The 16,526-nt window shown below is 51.6% G+C and overlaps 1 protein-coding gene across 1 annotated transcript; it reads left to right on the top strand.

The window, feature by feature from the left end:
- Positions 1–2,573: 2,573 nt before the first annotated feature.
- On the top strand, positions 2,574–15,493 carry UPRT (uracil phosphoribosyltransferase homolog). The gene is made up of 7 exons (XM_032958382.2): positions 2,574–2,989; positions 9,244–9,286; positions 9,741–9,810; positions 10,897–10,959; positions 11,338–11,499; positions 14,085–14,183; positions 15,255–15,493. The coding sequence occupies exons 1-7, from the start codon at positions 2,727–2,729 to the stop codon at positions 15,359–15,361; spliced, it is 807 nt and encodes a 268-aa protein (XP_032814273.1). The 5' UTR covers positions 2,574–2,726; the 3' UTR covers positions 15,362–15,493.
- The last annotated feature ends 1,033 nt before the right edge of the window (positions 15,494–16,526 follow it).

Here is a 16,526-nt window from a genome sequence, read left to right as displayed (position 1 = left end):
GTGCTGAATTAAAATATGACCATTAAAACAACTGATTGGCTACTGTTCCCAAGATATTAAAGTTTTTTTTTTTACATTTTACATCTATGTATATTGTGTCGATAGTAGAGTTTTATTCATAAATTGTAAACCTAGGTCTTTTCATGTTTATGGTTGCTTTACATGATAACGTCACCTATTCTGTTCATGTAACACTTAAAAAAATCAGCAAAAGGGTTATATCAATAAAATGCATTATGAAACAAAAGGCAAAAAACCCGATTATGTATATATAAGTACAAAGTTTAGTCCTTATCCAGTGTCTACTCGGCGCTACTTGGCTTGTCTCTTGTATTAATTGCATGGAGCATCTCTCGTCACTGTCCAGTAACCTTCACCCTCCCCAACACGCAAAGTCAATTCTCTATCAGACGCAGAGGTTCCGTTACTCTGGCATGCCTATCTTCACACTGCCAAAATATCATCATCCCTCAACAACTTCAAGCATAGACTACGGGATCAGCCTTATGAGCCAAACAACCTCGGATTCTCACCCACGTGCAGTGACGTATATGAAGTCACCATGCTGGTTGGCGCCGGCTACTGCCATAAAGGTGGAATTGTAAGTCTTGAGCTTCTCTCTGGCACCGGAGCGGCTATGGTATGGAAGCGAGCCCTAGAGGGCGTGGTTCGGAGAAGTTTTCAGTTTTCAGTTCAGTTCATTGATTAGGTAGAGCCCGGTTAGCCATGCGGCTCTTGACTCGGGTGCAACCGCAACAAACAAAAACATGGGCAAGAAAACATCTTAAAAGTGACTACGCGCAGCAGAAAAATCCAGGAAAACACAGAAAAGTCGTCCAGTCTACGTGACTTTACCGAAAGAACCAAAGAAGATGGATCCTTGCAGTCACGAAAGCTTTAAATCGAAATCTTACAGAAAAAGCACTGTATATCAACGCTGTGTGCAAAAAAATCCCAGTGGGATGCAAGTCAAACAATAACAACCATAAGACAAATTTTGATTTAAAGCTTTCGTGACTGCAGGGATTCATATTATTGGTTCTTTCGGTAAAGTACGTATAAGGGAAACAATAAAGTAATACAAATTATAAAACAATAAAATTATTACGACGTTTCGACTGCAACACAAACAACCATCGTCAGGTGTAAAAACCACAGCAGGATAATTTTCTTGCTGTGGTTGGGGCCCCGAAACATGAATGACCAGCGCGGCGGCGGCGGGGGCCCCGGAGCATGCATGGATAGCGCGGCGGCAGTGGGGAGCCCCGGAACATGCATGGACAGCGCAGTGGCGGTGGGGGCCCCGGAACATGCACGGCCAGTGCGGTTGCGGTGGGGGCCCCGGAAGATGCACGGCCAGTGCGGTGGCGGTGGGGGCCCCGGAACATGCACGGCCAGTGCGGTGGCGGTGGGGGCCTCGGAACATGCACGGCCAGTGCGGTGGCGGTGTGGGCCCCGGAACATGCACGGCCAGTGCGGTGGTGGTGGGGGCCCCGGAACATGCACGGCCAGTGCGGTGGCGGTGTGGGCCCCGGAACATGCACGGCCAGTGCGGTGGCGGTGTGGGCCCCGGAACATGCACGGCCAGTGCGGTGGAGGTGGAGGCCCCGGAACATGCACGGCCAGCGCGTGGGCGGTGTTGGGCCCCGGAACATGCACGGCCAGTGCGGTGGCGGTGGGGGCCCCGGAACATGCACGGCCAGTGCGGTGGCGGTGGGGGCCCCGGAACATGCACGGCCAGTGCGGTGGCGGTGGGGGCCCCGGAACATGCACGGCCAGTGCGGTGGCGGTGTGGGCCCCGGAACATGCACGGCCAGTGCGGTGGCGGTGGGGGCCCCGGAACATGCACGGCCAGTGCGGTGGCGGTGTGGGCCCCGGAACATGCACGGCCAGTGCGGTGGCGGTGTGGGCCCCGGAACATGCACGGCCAGTGCGGTGGCGGTGGAGGCCCCGGAACATGCACGGCCAGCGCGTGGGCGGTGTTGGGCCCCGGAACATGCATGGCCAGCACGGTGGCGGTGGGGGCCCCGGAACATGCACGGCCAGCGCGTGGGCGGTGTTAGGCCCCGGAACATGCATGGCCAGCGCGTGGGCGGTGTTGGGCCCCGGAACATGCACGGCCAGCGCGGTGGGGACCCCGGAACATGCACGGCCAGCGCGTGGGCAGTGTTGGGCCCCGGAACATGCACGGCCAGCGCGTGGGCGGTGTTGGGCCCCGGAACATGCATGGCGCGCACGGTGGCGGTGGGGACCCCGGAACATGCACGGCCAGCGCGTGGGCGGTGTTGGGCCCCGGAACATGCACGGCCAGCACGGTGGCGGTGGGGGCCCCGGAACATGCACGGCCAGCACGGTGGCGGCCCCGGAACATGCACGGTCAGCGCGTGGGCGGTGTTGGGCCCCAGAACATGCACGGCCAGCGCGTGGGCGGTGTTGGGCCCTAGAACATGCACACGGGCCCACAGCGAGCACGTGGTGCGGCGGGCGGAACTGACATTGGCTTGACCAATGCGCGGTCCGGGGCCCCCCCTGTGTGTGTGTGTGCTACACGTGTGCGGGTGGCGTGGGGCGTTGTTGTTACCACCACTGAGCACCAGCACCAAGCCAGCAAGCACCACCGTACCTACAGCCTTAAGGGCGACCGCAGCAGAAGCAGCGGGCGATATTTGAAGTTACAGTCGCTCAATTGTTATTAATTTCCCCTACAACGAGCACAACGCAAATAAATGGACGTGAGCGCTCGCGACTCGTCGTTCGCGAACAATAGCAGCGGCATCGGCGGTAACAACGCGGAGAACAACAGCTGGACGAAGAAGAGGAACGCGTTGAACGATGACCACCGCCGCGGTGGCGGTGGCGGCGACGACGACGCGAGCGACGAAGCGTCGTTGAAGCAGATGAAGCTCTGCGTCGATGACCTGGGCCGCCAGCTCAAAGTTCTGCGGCTCAACGATCAAATACGCGAGCTGCAGACCATCATTCGCGACAAGTGAGTTAGTTCGCGCACGCTGTGTGTTTTTTTGTTTGTTTCAAAAAACAAACAAACTGCTCATCGACATTGAGCCCACTTGTGTTTAAAAAAAAATACTAACAAACAAAAAAAATCCACCGCTGGATGACAGTCGACTCCGTCCCCCGTCCACCCCTTCACCGTGTCCGGTGACCCCCGATGGGGACTTTTTCACCATCGCTGATCCGTGCGGGTTTCAAAAGGGTGGAGAGTTCCTTGCCACCTTGACCGGGTTTCAGATGTCACAGCCCCTCGCCGCCGGCGTGAATTGGTCGTGGTTGGGGGTATCGAACTCTGTGCCTTTCGTTGCCGGCTTCATTAGCGACAGTGCGCCGACCTGCAGTACCACCGCTCTCCTCGCCCTATCTCTCATGTACAGTTGTAACTGTGTTTTGATTTAAAGCTTTCGTGACTGCAGGTTATTCATACTCTTGGTTCTTTCGGTAAAAGTCACCACGTAGGAGGGAAACAATAAAATAATAAAAGCAATAAAATTGTCAGTGAGAATTTTATTGTTTTTTTTTTAAATGATTTTATTTACCGAAAGAACCAAGAATACAGTTGTACTGTACCCAACGCGTTTCCACGCCACCGGCAAAAGCACATTCCACGTGCGGTGAACGTTGCGGTAGCTACAAAGCGATGCTCTTCTCATTCTTAAGACGAGCCTATCGACAAAAAAAAACAATAACTTGCCTGTAAGATGTGTATCGCACTGTCTGGGTCGTATACCGTTACACATCCACATACCGAGAAAGTAAAAGGTTTAATTCCTGTTGTACGGGCGTCCCGGACTCTTCGACACGAGCCTGACTCTTCGCCGACGATTAAAACAAAAACAACCCCCAAAAAAACACTTCGATAATAAAAAAAAGTCGCGTTCGGAATGCGGCGCCAACTGGGCCGTGAATTCAGAAGCGGTTTGGCTGGAGCTGTTTGAAGCGCACTGCGGCTTATGAAGCCCCGGGGCGACAGGCGGGCGTGATGAGTTCGATTCGACGGGCACGCCTAGGTGATGTTTTTTGACACTTTGTCTGGGCCCACCCATCGTCTCGCCAAACCCACGTTTGACCACGCCAAACCCGCGTTTGACCACGCCAAACCCACGTTTGACAACGCCAAACCCCACGTTTGACCACGCCAAACCCACGTTTGACCACGCCAAACCCCACGTTTGACCACAGCAAACCCACGTTTGACCACGCCAAACCCCACCCTTGACCACGCCAAACCCGCGTTTGACCACGCCAAACCCCACGTTTGACCACGCCAAACCCACGTTTGGCAACGCCAAACCCCACGTTTGACCACGCCAAACCCACGTTTGACCACGCCAAACCCACGTTTGACCACGCCAAACCCACGTTTGACCACGCCAAACCCACGTTTGACCACGCCAAACCCACGTTTGACCACGCCAAACCCACGTTTGACCACGCCAAACCCACGTTTGACAACGCCAAACCCACGTTTGACCACGCCAAACCCACGTTTGACAACGCCAAACCCACGTTTGACAACGCCAAACCCACGTTTGACCACGCCAAACCCCACGTTTGACCACGCCAAACCCACGTTTGACCACGCCAAACCCACGTTTGACCGCGCCAAACCCACGTTTGACCGCGCCAAACCCACGTTTGACAGCGCCAAACCCACGTTTGACAGCGCCAAACCCACGTTTGACCACGCCAAACCCACGTTTGACCACGCCAAACTCACGTTTGACCGCGCCAAACCCACGTTTGACCACGCCAAACCCACGTTTGACCACGCCAAACCCACGTTTGACCACGCCAAACCCACGTTTGACAACGCCAAACCCACGTTTGACAGCGCCAAACCCACGTTTGACCACGCCAAACCCACGTTTGACAACGCCAAACCCACGTTTGACCGCGCCAAACCCACGTTTGACCGCGCCAAACCCACGTTTGACCGCGCCAAACCCACGTTTGACCACGCCACACCCACGCTTGACAACGCCACACCCACGTTTGACCACGCCAAACCCACGCTTGACCACGCCAAACCCACGTTTGACAGCACCAAACCTACGTTTGACCGCGCCAAACCCACGTTTGACAGCGCCAAACCCACGTTTGACCACACCAAACCCACGTTTGACAACGCCAAACCCACGTTTCACAACGCCAAACCCACGTTTGACAACGCCAAACCCACGCTTGACAACGCCAAACCCACGTTTGACAATGCCAAACCCACGTTTGACAACGCCAAACCCACGTTTGACCACGCCAAACCCACGTTTGACCACGCCAAACCCACGTTTGACCACGCCAAACCCACGTTTGACCACGCCAAACCCACGTTTGACCACGCCAAACCCACGTTTGACCACGCCAAACCCACGCTTGACCACGCCAAACCCACGTTTGACGACGCCAAACCCACGTTTGACAACGCCAAACCCACGTTTGACAACACCAAACCCCACGTTTGACCACGCCAAACCCACGTTTGACAGCGCCAAACCCACGTTTGACCGCGCCAAACCCACGTTTGACAATACCAAACCCACGTTTGACCGCGCCAGACCCACGTTTGACAACGCCAAACCCACGTTTGACAACGCCAAACCCACGTTTGGCAACGCCAAACCCCACGTTTGACCACGCCAAACCCACGTTTGACCGCGCCAAACCCACGTTTGACAACGCCAAACCCCACGTTTGAATTATGATCAAGCAACCCTCCAAACCACGACTTTTGCCATCAGCAAGCAGTGGATTGCCAAGGTTCTGTAGATCATTTCAATGGCACAGGGATTTGTCTTTTTTTCTATTGGTGTACACGCAATGACAGCATTGTAAACAAGCTCCCGGAATGTATGTCTCAGCTGCTTGTGATATTGTGCTATGTAAAAACTCGTGTTGTCACTGGTCGTGGGAAAATGCGGAATTTTCTTAACTGGAAACGAAAACTATTTGACGACAGTACAGTAACTATAAATGCTGATTTCTGTGACCGAGAGGAAAGGAGGAAATGTAATTAATTTATTTATTGGAATGGACTTGTTCAGAAATTCAGGTGCGTATTTATCATTATGATTGCACTTCTTTCGCACCATACGCAGCCAACCGTGCGAATTGGAGGTGCGGGGAAGGACGACAAACTAAACACAACAAAAACAACAAGCAGTTCTCAAGAAATGAGGAGGATAACAGTGTCACTTAAAGGCTCTTTTTGGGGGGGGGGAAGATCTGTAAAAGAATTGCTTCCGTGGGCCGTTCTCTGACACATCGGACACTTTCCTCTGCAATTATTTCCAAACGGATTGTCGTTTGTTTCACGACGACATGACCTCGATAGCGCAACTGGTATTAGCGGAAAATATACTGTACTGGAAATGCTGGGTGGCTTGTACGCATATTTTTGTTCACGGTGGAATGACGAAAATACACGAAATCAAACTTGGCATGTGGTTTCACGTGCACGTATCGTCTGCAAAAGTAGTTAACGCAGTGGCGGGGGGGGCAATGTTGCTGCGTGGCTTTGGCTAATCGGCCAACGTGCGGGCGACTTTATCGTTTTGTCAAATTTATACCACGGCTCTGGCACGCGTGGCCTACCCCTTTTATAGTATAACATCACAAGGTCATTGGCTGGGATGTTAGCTGTCAAGTTAATGATCAAGCTCATCAAGTTCATGCTGCACAGTTTATGGTTAATCACCAACCGTATTAAACGGGGAAGCCACTGGGGTTCGAGCCTCTGCAGCAAACGGCAGGAGTGAAGCGAGGGAGGGTGACTGTGCTTGTAGGGCATTTGTGTTATGCATTTTGCCCTCCCAATGTGTAATTGACCTTCATATTGTGAAGCAAATACATTATGAAATGTATTTATTATATTTATTGTGAAGGCTGATGCAGGCTAATGCAGGCAAATAGGTTTGTGCAGTACAGTAGCTACAGGTGGCAACTGGTGAGGGCACTTGGCTTTACCTTACTGACAATCACAAGGTTTTGAGTTGAACTCTTGGCCGTGGTACGGCTCAGCATACCGGTTTTCAGAAATCAATGAAATAGGTGGTACCCTATAGCTCCCCGGTGTTTTTTGAGGTTGTACCTCCTGTTTGGCACGTTGTCCGACGTTTCGTGCCGCGTGCCGGGAGCTTCTTAAGCAATTCAAAAAGGAGCGTTTATGGGTTGTGAGGCTCTGGTGTCAATCGGGGTGTGTACATTAACAGTAAACGTTGGCCTCGTGGCCAAATGGGCTGATGTATTGAAATGTCAAAATAGCAGGGAACTATTGTGGCAATGAATATAAACGCGAGAGAAGCAACACGGACGCAGCTCTTCGGTGGGCAGTGACAGCAGCGCCATCTGATGATGAACTCTGGCTTCGTTACACACACACACTGCCCTCCACACATTTCTGACCGTTTTATTTGAGGAAATCGACGCCCGTTTCTTATCAGTATTGAAGTGATGCGAGATCTAACTTTGGTGCCTGTGATCGATGAGTCCCCTGATTTAAACTCTTGAACCGAGGAGTAGGCAACTGCTTGTGTTGTGTCGGGGACCGGAGCTTCGAGATGATAGCATGGTCATCACATTGAGAGGGTTGATGATTGCCATGGTAAATAGATGCAACGGCACCAGCTAAACAACACGTGGTGTGTGAAGGGATGTTGGATGGTGTGAAGGGTTGAGGGGGTGACTCCTAAACTGTGTACATGTTGAACTTCTTTCGCACCATACGTAACCAACCGTTCTAATCGGAGGTAACAAAGGCCACCTAATTTTTTTCCAGGCCTTGTTCTGTCACAGTGCACTGGTAATGTACGTGTTTTTGTCACAACATAAACGACTAGCTTGTTTGCCTGTCCTAGGACGGAAGCTGTAATATTTATGAAAAAATTGAGCAGCTTGTGTAAATTTAATGGCAGTGAATCTGGCACAAAACGAAGTCATAAAACACTTCACTTCATGTCACTGTAGCACTGTATATAACTGACCTTGAATTTGTTCAAATTCACTGCTCTGGTACTTTATTTTCTTCTGCTCTCACTCGCCGAGGTTAAAATAAATTGGAAGTCTATACAACATCTGGAAAATCACCGAGAAATGTCTATTTTACCATAATGTAGAAGCATACATTAGACTAAAATTTTGTCTCAAGTGCTGAAGAAATAAAGACACCAAATCCACTTTGTTGCTGCATAGAATTATTTATTAGATTAACTTTCAATAAAGAAACGTCAAACTTAAAGCGAACTTGCGAAAAACATTGTATTTCCACTCGACCTTCTTCTGCGTGAGTGTAAAAATCCACCCACTCATGAATATTAATGACGGGGGGGTGCGTCATGTGGAGAGTGACGTCACGCGCGTTACACACAAACAGACATTCTTGGCTCATTATAGTAGTAATTCTCATCAGTTCCTGTAGGATAGAATACAGTTCTCAAAATATTCGTAAGGCGAAAACCTCAACCTGTGTAGCTCCGAGTAGTGCCACGCTGTGGAAAGAAGTCGACAACAGTGGTTGTGCATACGGGGGGGGGGGGGGGGGGCAGTGGGGGGAGGATGGCTCCGACCAGTCTCTGCCTTCGGGCTGTTATCAGAGATGAGCATCAGCCTGCTGCTCGTGTGAGCAGTGACGCCCTTTGATTGGACTTGAGTAGGTGTTTGTCTGCATTCCAGCCTTGTGCTGGTGGGGCCGTTGAAATGTCAGATTTGTTTAAATTTACTTGAAAGTTAAATGTACGAATCTTGATTTTTTTGTTTCTTATTGCTTAGGCGACTGACGTCGTGTCTTGAGACAGAGCAACCTATTTTTATTTTACCAGATAAGGCCCGCTGAGCTTTGTAGCTCCTTTTCAGAAGCGGCCTGGCCACAAATGATAGCTCAACGAAGTGGCGTATCGTGTGGGAATTTCTAGCAGCCAAATACTCGAAACGCCACGTTGCTTCTGAATGTGGAGGGGAAAAAAACCGAAGGACCCGGAGAAAAATCCACGCGGCCACTGGGAGAGAGAGAGAGAGACGCGCAAACTCCAAATATACAGCAGGCGTCAGGGGTCTGGATAAAGCCCATGACATTATACTCTTACATTGATCGTAATGTTTCTCGCATGACAAACTGGAAAATGGAAATTCTCGTTGGGTGGAATTTAACCAACTGAAACGCAGAACCAAACTTAATGTGATGCTGTTCAGTCGTGCATTCGTTGTTGACGTTGGCGGTGCGCCCTCTGTATTCCGCAGGTCGACCAGCAGAGGGGACTTTGTGTTCAGTGCCGACCGGCTGGTACGTGCGGTGTGCACATGCGCGCGGGGCCTAACGCAAAGCTTGCCGCCCGGGGAGCTTCAAAGCGTTGAAATGTCCACGAGCCAGGGGCGGTAGCAAATAGCAGCAGCAATAAACGACGCTGCCAGCATCGGCAAATAAACGTCAAGGCCCTCTTGGTTTCGTTTGTTACGCTTTATTGAACAAAAGCTAATAAACCAATACTAAACGATAAATACATCGACGGTCGTTTCGCCGCACAGAAATGTCTTACGAGTATGACAGACTTAGACCTGTATGAGTGTGTGCTGGTGGCAAACCGTACTGTCTTGGTTAGCGCCGTTGCTCTACGAACATGGCGAGCCGAGTTTGATTCCCGCTCGCGACCAACATCGGTGTGAGGAATATCCGAAGGACACCCTGTGGGCGTCCTGTGCCTGCGGTGCGCTCCTCCCGTTGTGCGTGCTCCGCGTAGATTCGCTTGGTCGTGGAAGAGGGCCTCAACCAACTCCCGTACAGCGACTGCACGGTGACCACCCCGACAGGTCAAGTCCTCACCGCTTTCCCGCCCGACCCTCCCTCCAGATATCACTGATAGTCTGGGCACCTGTGAAAAAGAGCTTCATGGGTCATCGAATCAGAATTGGAATATTTATCCTGGAGAAATCCGATGAGCTATGGAGGCCTTTTTTTCACAGATGTCCAGTCGGGGCACTGGGCGGGAAAGTTACAACAACAAATAATATTTAAAAAACGATAGGAGTGCAAAGTATCGAAAAGGTAAACAAATCACTAAAAGTAAATGCATAATCTAAAACTAAACTATTTTTATTTTCCAAGGTAAAATCCACTGAGCTATTCTTTTTCAGAAGCGGCCTGGCCATAAATGGTAGCTCAACGAAGGAGCTTTATCACATGGAACTTTATAGCAGCCTCCAGTCTAAAGAAAGATTCTGAGTTGGTTTATAAAAAAACAGGGGAGCGCTGGTGGTTAGGCCATATAAATGATTCGGCCAGATTTGTGTTGTCAAGACCCTCCACCACCTGCTGCAGCCAAACAATCAAATTATGCACGTGTACTACAAGCATTTAAACGTAATTGGTATTGTTCCAGCGAACTCACCGGTAAGTTGAACAATTCTCACAGGTCATGCTTGGCAGCAATTAGAGACTCGGCGTTTCACTTGAAACCATGTCGCACGTTGTCGTGGCAAGGTCCATGAAGTCAGGAATAAACACCCAGGAGGTTCTGATGATGCTTGACGCAGTGTCAAGCGAATAGTCTTTATCTAATTACTAATTATGGCTGTGAGAATGTTGCTCAATTCACCAATGAGTGAGCGAAGACAATAACAACTGTGGCTCTGTTACATGCTTGTACACCATGTGACATATTAATTTGTTTGGCTGTGTTGTCGTGGCCTTGCCCAAAAACATCTATCATAAATCTTGACATTGACAGCGAAAATTGTACGTGTTATGTTAAAATAACACTTACACATCTTTGCATTTCTATTGCTTCTAAATGCCTCATCATCTCAAAAAACACCTGTGTTGTCGTAAAAGGCGCGGTGCGGTCACGTGATGATGACTTCTTACCTCTGCCACCGTGGTCCCCCTTTGTGGTGCAGGTCACAAGTACGAAGGCGTAAAGTTTGAGAAGGGCAACTGTGGCGTGAGCATCATGCGGAGCGGTGAGTCCATTGGGGCTGCGCGGCTTCAAACGGGACACAGTTTATGAATTATTTTGTCACACTCGTTTACCCAGGGGGAGCCTCGCTGGGCGCCCACACTCGTGTTTCAGGAGGGTCCTGCTAAGTTTTAACGGTTGGTAGCGGGGGGGGGGGCGACAGCATTTGATTTGTTAATTTTTGAACTTTGGACCGTGATGCCCGGCACACAATACAATGGGCCCCCACTCGTTTGGAATGACATGGCCGGGATCTTTAACGTCCACTACGATGTCCAACCGCAACGACGAGTCGAACCACGACGCCGATGGGCCACGCCGCCGCCCGTGATACGTAACGGTTGCCCCACCCCGATCTCCCCCCCTCCCCCGCACTGTGTAGGAGAAGCCATGGAACAGGGCCTCAGGGACTGCTGCCGCTCAATCCGCATTGGCAAGATCCTCATCCAGAGCGACGAGGATACGCAGAAGGCTAAAGTGTACTACGCCAAATTCCCGCCGGACATCGCGCGCCGGAAAGTGTTGCTCATGTACCCCATCCTCAGTAAGTTTGCAACCGATTTCACCACCCACTGCCAAGGCTCGGATGCTCTACAATCAGCGGTGGGCAATCTGCGTCCCACGGAGCCCCTGCTCGTGGTGGCTCGGTCTAAGTGTTTCTAGGGCAGCTGTCGGTAACCAAAATAACAAGAAGAGCCGTTTTTTTACGAATGCAAGTGAGCACAAGGCGTTCCTTCATGAATAATGTCAAACCATTTTTTCTGCAGTCCCTATTTCAGGAACAGCACACGCACAATCATTTGTAGTGCGGCACTACAAATAATTGTTGGACTTTTAGGCGATCACCGTTTATCGAATGTCATAAGGATTGTTGATTTTTTTTTTTACTTTAAGTGGCGGTGACGTCAACACAGCAGTTGTGGCAGACCAGGTGCACTTTGAGGCCACGTGAAGTGTTGAAGGCTCGTTGACAGGAAGTCACTGGGATGGACCCAGATGCCATGGGTTGTCTGAGATAACTGGGAGATGTGTAGTGGGTTCTAACCAGGCGCACACCAAGTCTTGGAGGCAACACGTTTATTTACTGACACAACTTGAACCACTAACACAACCAACAATTACTCAACGTTCCAAGGTTGACTATGTACATTCCGGGCAACTATATATTACACTAGCTTAACTACACGGCTTCGCCGCGGACTTGGATTCACCACGCCCGACCGCCTTTGTCTCCCCAATGGCGATGTTCACACACCACACCAGTTACGCGTTTGAGGCTGAGGCCGAGTCGACCGAGGGGAGGCCCAGGAGCGGTTTAAATAATCGTCACCGGCCGTGAACGGGAATCGAACTCGGGTCGCCGGGTTTTGTAGCGCAGCGCGCGAATCGCTACGCAGTCGCTGCCCCCCCCGCACACAAGATAAAGACAAAGATCCCCCGTGTAGCCTGTGAGACTGTAGGGGGCAAGTGCTGTTAGCGAGCACCTATGAAGGGGGTGGGTGACAGCACCATGCCGGGCCGCCTTTGTCCCCCCAGTGGCGATGTTCACACACCACAGCAGTTACTCGTTTGAGGCTGAGTCGAGCTAGGGGAGGCCCAGGACCGGTTCAAATAATCGTCACCGGTGGTGGTGGTGGTGGTGGCCGTGAGCGGGAATCGAACTCGGGTCGCCGGGTTCGTAGCGCAGCACGCGAATAGGTACGCAGTCCCCCCACACACAAGATAAAGACAAAATCCCCCGTGTAGCCTGTAGGGGGAAAGTGCTGTTAGCGAGCACCTATGAAGGCCGGCACGGCACACGAGGGGTTGGGTGGCCAGCACCACGCCCGGCCGCCTTTGTTTCCCCAGTGGCGATGTTCAGACACCACACCAGTTAATTGTTTGAGGCTGAGTCGACCTAGGGGAGGTCCAGTACCGGTTCAAATAATCGTCACTGGTGGTGGCCATGAGCGGGAATCGAACTCGGGTCGCCGGGTTCGTAGCGCCGCACGCTAACCGCTACACTACAATGCGTTACGCTTCCACATGCGAGGGTCACGTGACAGATTTGACGTCTTAGCTCACTTGCCGTGCAAAAAATAAATGCATTATTGAGCTCCCCCCCCAAAAAAAAACAAAAGTGTATTTTTATAATTTTTGCATGGTGTACAGTCTGGAAAGTAACCCACATGGCAAATTTCCAGTTTGTTGCATGTCGGGAAGTATGCATGTCGGGAAGTAGGCTAAACATTTTGAGACAGACACACATTCAGAACTTTGCCTTTTATATATATGGAGATTACGGGTTAACTGCGTATGGTGGTGGCCACCGTTCCTAACCACTTGAACGGAATCACTATATGGTTTAATCAGAACAGCCGACACGCCGTCTGGTGGTCGTGTGCGGAGACCAAAGAGCGAGGATCGAAGAAGGCGGCGGCGTAATTCCCGGGTCGACCAGCCCCGCTCCCTCTCGGGACTGGGCTTGTATCTCCTGTGGCCCCGTTCTCGATCCTTCGTGGAGGCTCCGGGTCCACATCACGTGGCCCGTTCACCCCTTCCTGGGGGTCCCCGTGCCCCCTCGTCCGGTCACGTGCTCTTGCGGGTTCACACAGACTGTCATGTCCTGACCCGGCCTCCGTGACATCCGGAACCTGCCCTCTAGTGAGCCCCGAGGTGTAGTGCGCCCACTGGCGCCATGGAACGGCTCATTTATGTCCTTACGGATGCACCAGCTGTACGCCGTACTTTGCCAACTCGCTGCATTTTAGCCGCCCGGTGCTCTGCTCGTTGCGAGCGCCAAATGTGCGCACACAAGTTCACACGTACACCTCAGTCACTGGTGGCACAGCGAGCATCGGGGGAGGAGGTTTGAGCTCGGGGCCTGTGTGTGCGCGCGTGCATCACAGGCACTGGCAAATACGGTGATCGAGGCGGTCGACTCAGACTCAAATGAGTACCTGGTGTGGTGTGTAAAAAAATATCACCACCGGGGAGATGAAAAGGTGGTCGGGCGCGGTGCTGGCCATCAACCGCCTCGTACCATGTCGGCCTTGATAGGTGCTCACTTAACTGCACTTGCCGCAACAGTCTGTTAAGGCTATATGAGGATCTTTGTCTTGGTTTGTTTTTTGTGCGTGCGCGTCGAAGGCACTGGCAACACGGTGATTGAGGCGGTCAAGGTGCTCATCGAGCATGGGGTGCCCACAAAGCACATCTTCCTCCTGAGCCTCTTCTCCACGCCACACGGTGAGGCCCTCCTATACGTAAAAAAAAAAATACGTGAACAACAATTTGCGTCTAGCTCGAGGAGAGTGCTTCACATCGCACATCTGTCTCGGTCATACCAATAACTGGCTGTAATAGTTTCATTTTGCATTCATCCCAGTGGGCGCTGCAGGGCGGAGAGCTCAGTCTGGAGCCGGCTCAATGCCCGAGTGATGGGTCACAGCTGAAATCACTGCGCGTGCAACTGCTTCGTCCACATCCCAGCGAGTAAACTTGGTTCGAAGCTTTCGTGACTGCAGGAAGAAATCTTTGTTTTTTTTCGGTAAAGTCACGTTAAATAAGAAATAATAAAATAGCATAATAGCGTACGACGTTTCGGTTGCAACACAAGCAGCCATCATCAGGTACAGAAGAGCTAAATTTACGAGAGAGGGGAAACACATAACCCCAGATGTATACACAGACACCCAAGTAGGGGGAACTAACACCGTTTGGTATGCTTCTCTCTCTGTGTCCCCTATTGTATCTGTGTTAGTTCCCCCTACTTGGGTGTCTGTATATACATCTGGGGTTATGTGTTTCCCCTCTCTCGTAAATTTAGCTCTTCTGTACCCGATGATGGCTGCTTGTGTTGCAACCGAAACGTCGTACGCTATTATGTTGTTATTTTATTATTTCTTATTTATACGTGACTTTACCGAAAAAAAAACAAAGATTTATCCCAGCGAGTAGTTTGCTCAACAAAGGGGGCGTTGCCGTGTGGGTGTGACGAGAGTCTGGCCACGCCCTCTACCACAGCCACGCCCCTTATTGCAGTTAGTCCCACTCTCTACGCCCCTCCCCCCCCTCTCTCCGGTCCATATCAACGTCGCAAGGAACCGATCTGTACTTGCTTTGCGGTAGAGACCGACTTGCCTCAACGGTCTGCTGGGCGATTTGTAGGTGCGGCGCGTCTCGCCGCTCCGTGCACACGGCGACGAATTGCCGAGGCGGATCGATGCCGAGATGCCCGTGCACCGGGCGACGCGGTCACGCGCGACCGATGCGGCGGAGCGCTCAATGCCGCGTCTCTGTGCGGTTTGTTGCCGGCAGGAGCGAAGTCGATCATTCAGGAGTTTCCGGACATCACGGTGCTCACCACGGAAGTGCACCCCATCGCCCCGACTCACTTTGGGAAGAAATATTTTGGGACCGACTGAGTTGGGGAAGAGATGGAGAGAGAGGAGAGTGAGACTCCCCTCATGGCTGCATGTGGTGGCTATGCGCATTTTCGTGACGTTTTGTTTTATTATTTAACATTTTCACATGAACTACAGGGTGATCCGTTTATAGAGGCCCCACCTGTTGTGGCGAGACATTCTTCCCATTCCTCAGTCTTTGATGTGCGTTCATTTATGTTTTTTAATTCGAACCCGCGTCATAGAATATTTTGATTTGTTCATCGCTTTCCTTTGCAGTGGCACACTCCCCATGCGTCTCCTGCAATAGACGTTGTGCGTGGGGCGGTGTGTGTGGGGAGTGGTAGTGTAGCGTCGGCACGCTGCACTGCAAACGCGGCGACCAGAGTTTGATTTCCGCTCGTGGACAACACCAGTGACGATTATCTAAACTGGTCCTGGGCCCTCCCTATATTGACTCGGCCTCAAATGAGTAACTGGTGCAGTGTATCAACATCGCCACTAGGGAGACAAAGGCGTTTGGCTGTGGTGTTGCCCACCCAGCCGCCCGTTTGCTATGCTGGCCCTCATAGGTGCTACTCGCTAACAGCACTTGTCTCAACAGTCTGTTAAGGCTATGTGGGGGATCTTTGTCTTAAGGGGGTGTGTGAGAACCACAGAACCGTGAATCTCCACCCATGTTTCACCTTCTCTGTTCCTCTGTAACATATGGAGCCATTACTACCACAAAATTCAGTCGAGACATCAACTCGTTCATACATTTGGTAGTCGTGCCATTCGCCTATAGCGCAAAGCTATCACCAACAGATAGTTGGCAGTAGTTTGTGACCAACAATTTGTCCAAATTATGTAGTGGGAAGAGACCGGAGCACAGAGAAAACCCACACATGCAAGGGGGAAACGCTCTATCCCATGCAAACGGAACATGTGGCGTACAAATTTGCTGTACCACCTCCTGGCCAGCCTGGGAATGGGCGCCACCTCGACACCCACGGGAAGGGAGTTTCATATTGTGTGCGCACGAACCACAAAACCATCGCCCCGTATCTTCCAAAGGTTCTTAATGAGTTTGGTGGAAGGCACAGGAGACTGATGCGCTGTGTGCCAGCATTTGAGCCAGGCACTCGCGTGTAGGTAACGCTCCACCCTTGAACCGGTCATCTGTGACTACCACCCTGCAACATAA

This window comes from Petromyzon marinus, chromosome 21 (genome assembly GCF_048934315.1).
Source record: "Petromyzon marinus isolate PM22_M1 ecotype Great Lakes invasive population chromosome 21, UKy_Petmar_22M1.pri1.0, whole genome shotgun sequence".
In the NCBI taxonomy this organism is placed as follows: Eukaryota; Metazoa; Chordata; class Hyperoartia; order Petromyzontiformes; family Petromyzontidae; genus Petromyzon; species Petromyzon marinus.
This window is presented reverse-complemented; position numbering and strand designations above follow the sequence as displayed.

What these genes read in the sequence shown, in the direction of transcription:
- UPRT (XM_032958382.2), top strand. Translation starts at nt 2,727, where the DNA reads ATGGACGTGAGCGCTCGCGACTCGTCGTTCGCGAACAATAGCAGCGGC. An exon ending in TGTTCAGTGCCGACCGGCTG is followed by an intron (nt 9,287 to 9,740) that starts GTACGTGCGGTG and finishes TGCTCCGCGTAG; the next exon opens with ATTCGCTTGGTCGTGGAAGA. An exon ending in CACGGTGACCACCCCGACAG is followed by an intron (nt 9,811 to 10,896) that starts GTCAAGTCCTCA and finishes TTTGTGGTGCAG; the next exon opens with GTCACAAGTACGAAGGCGTA.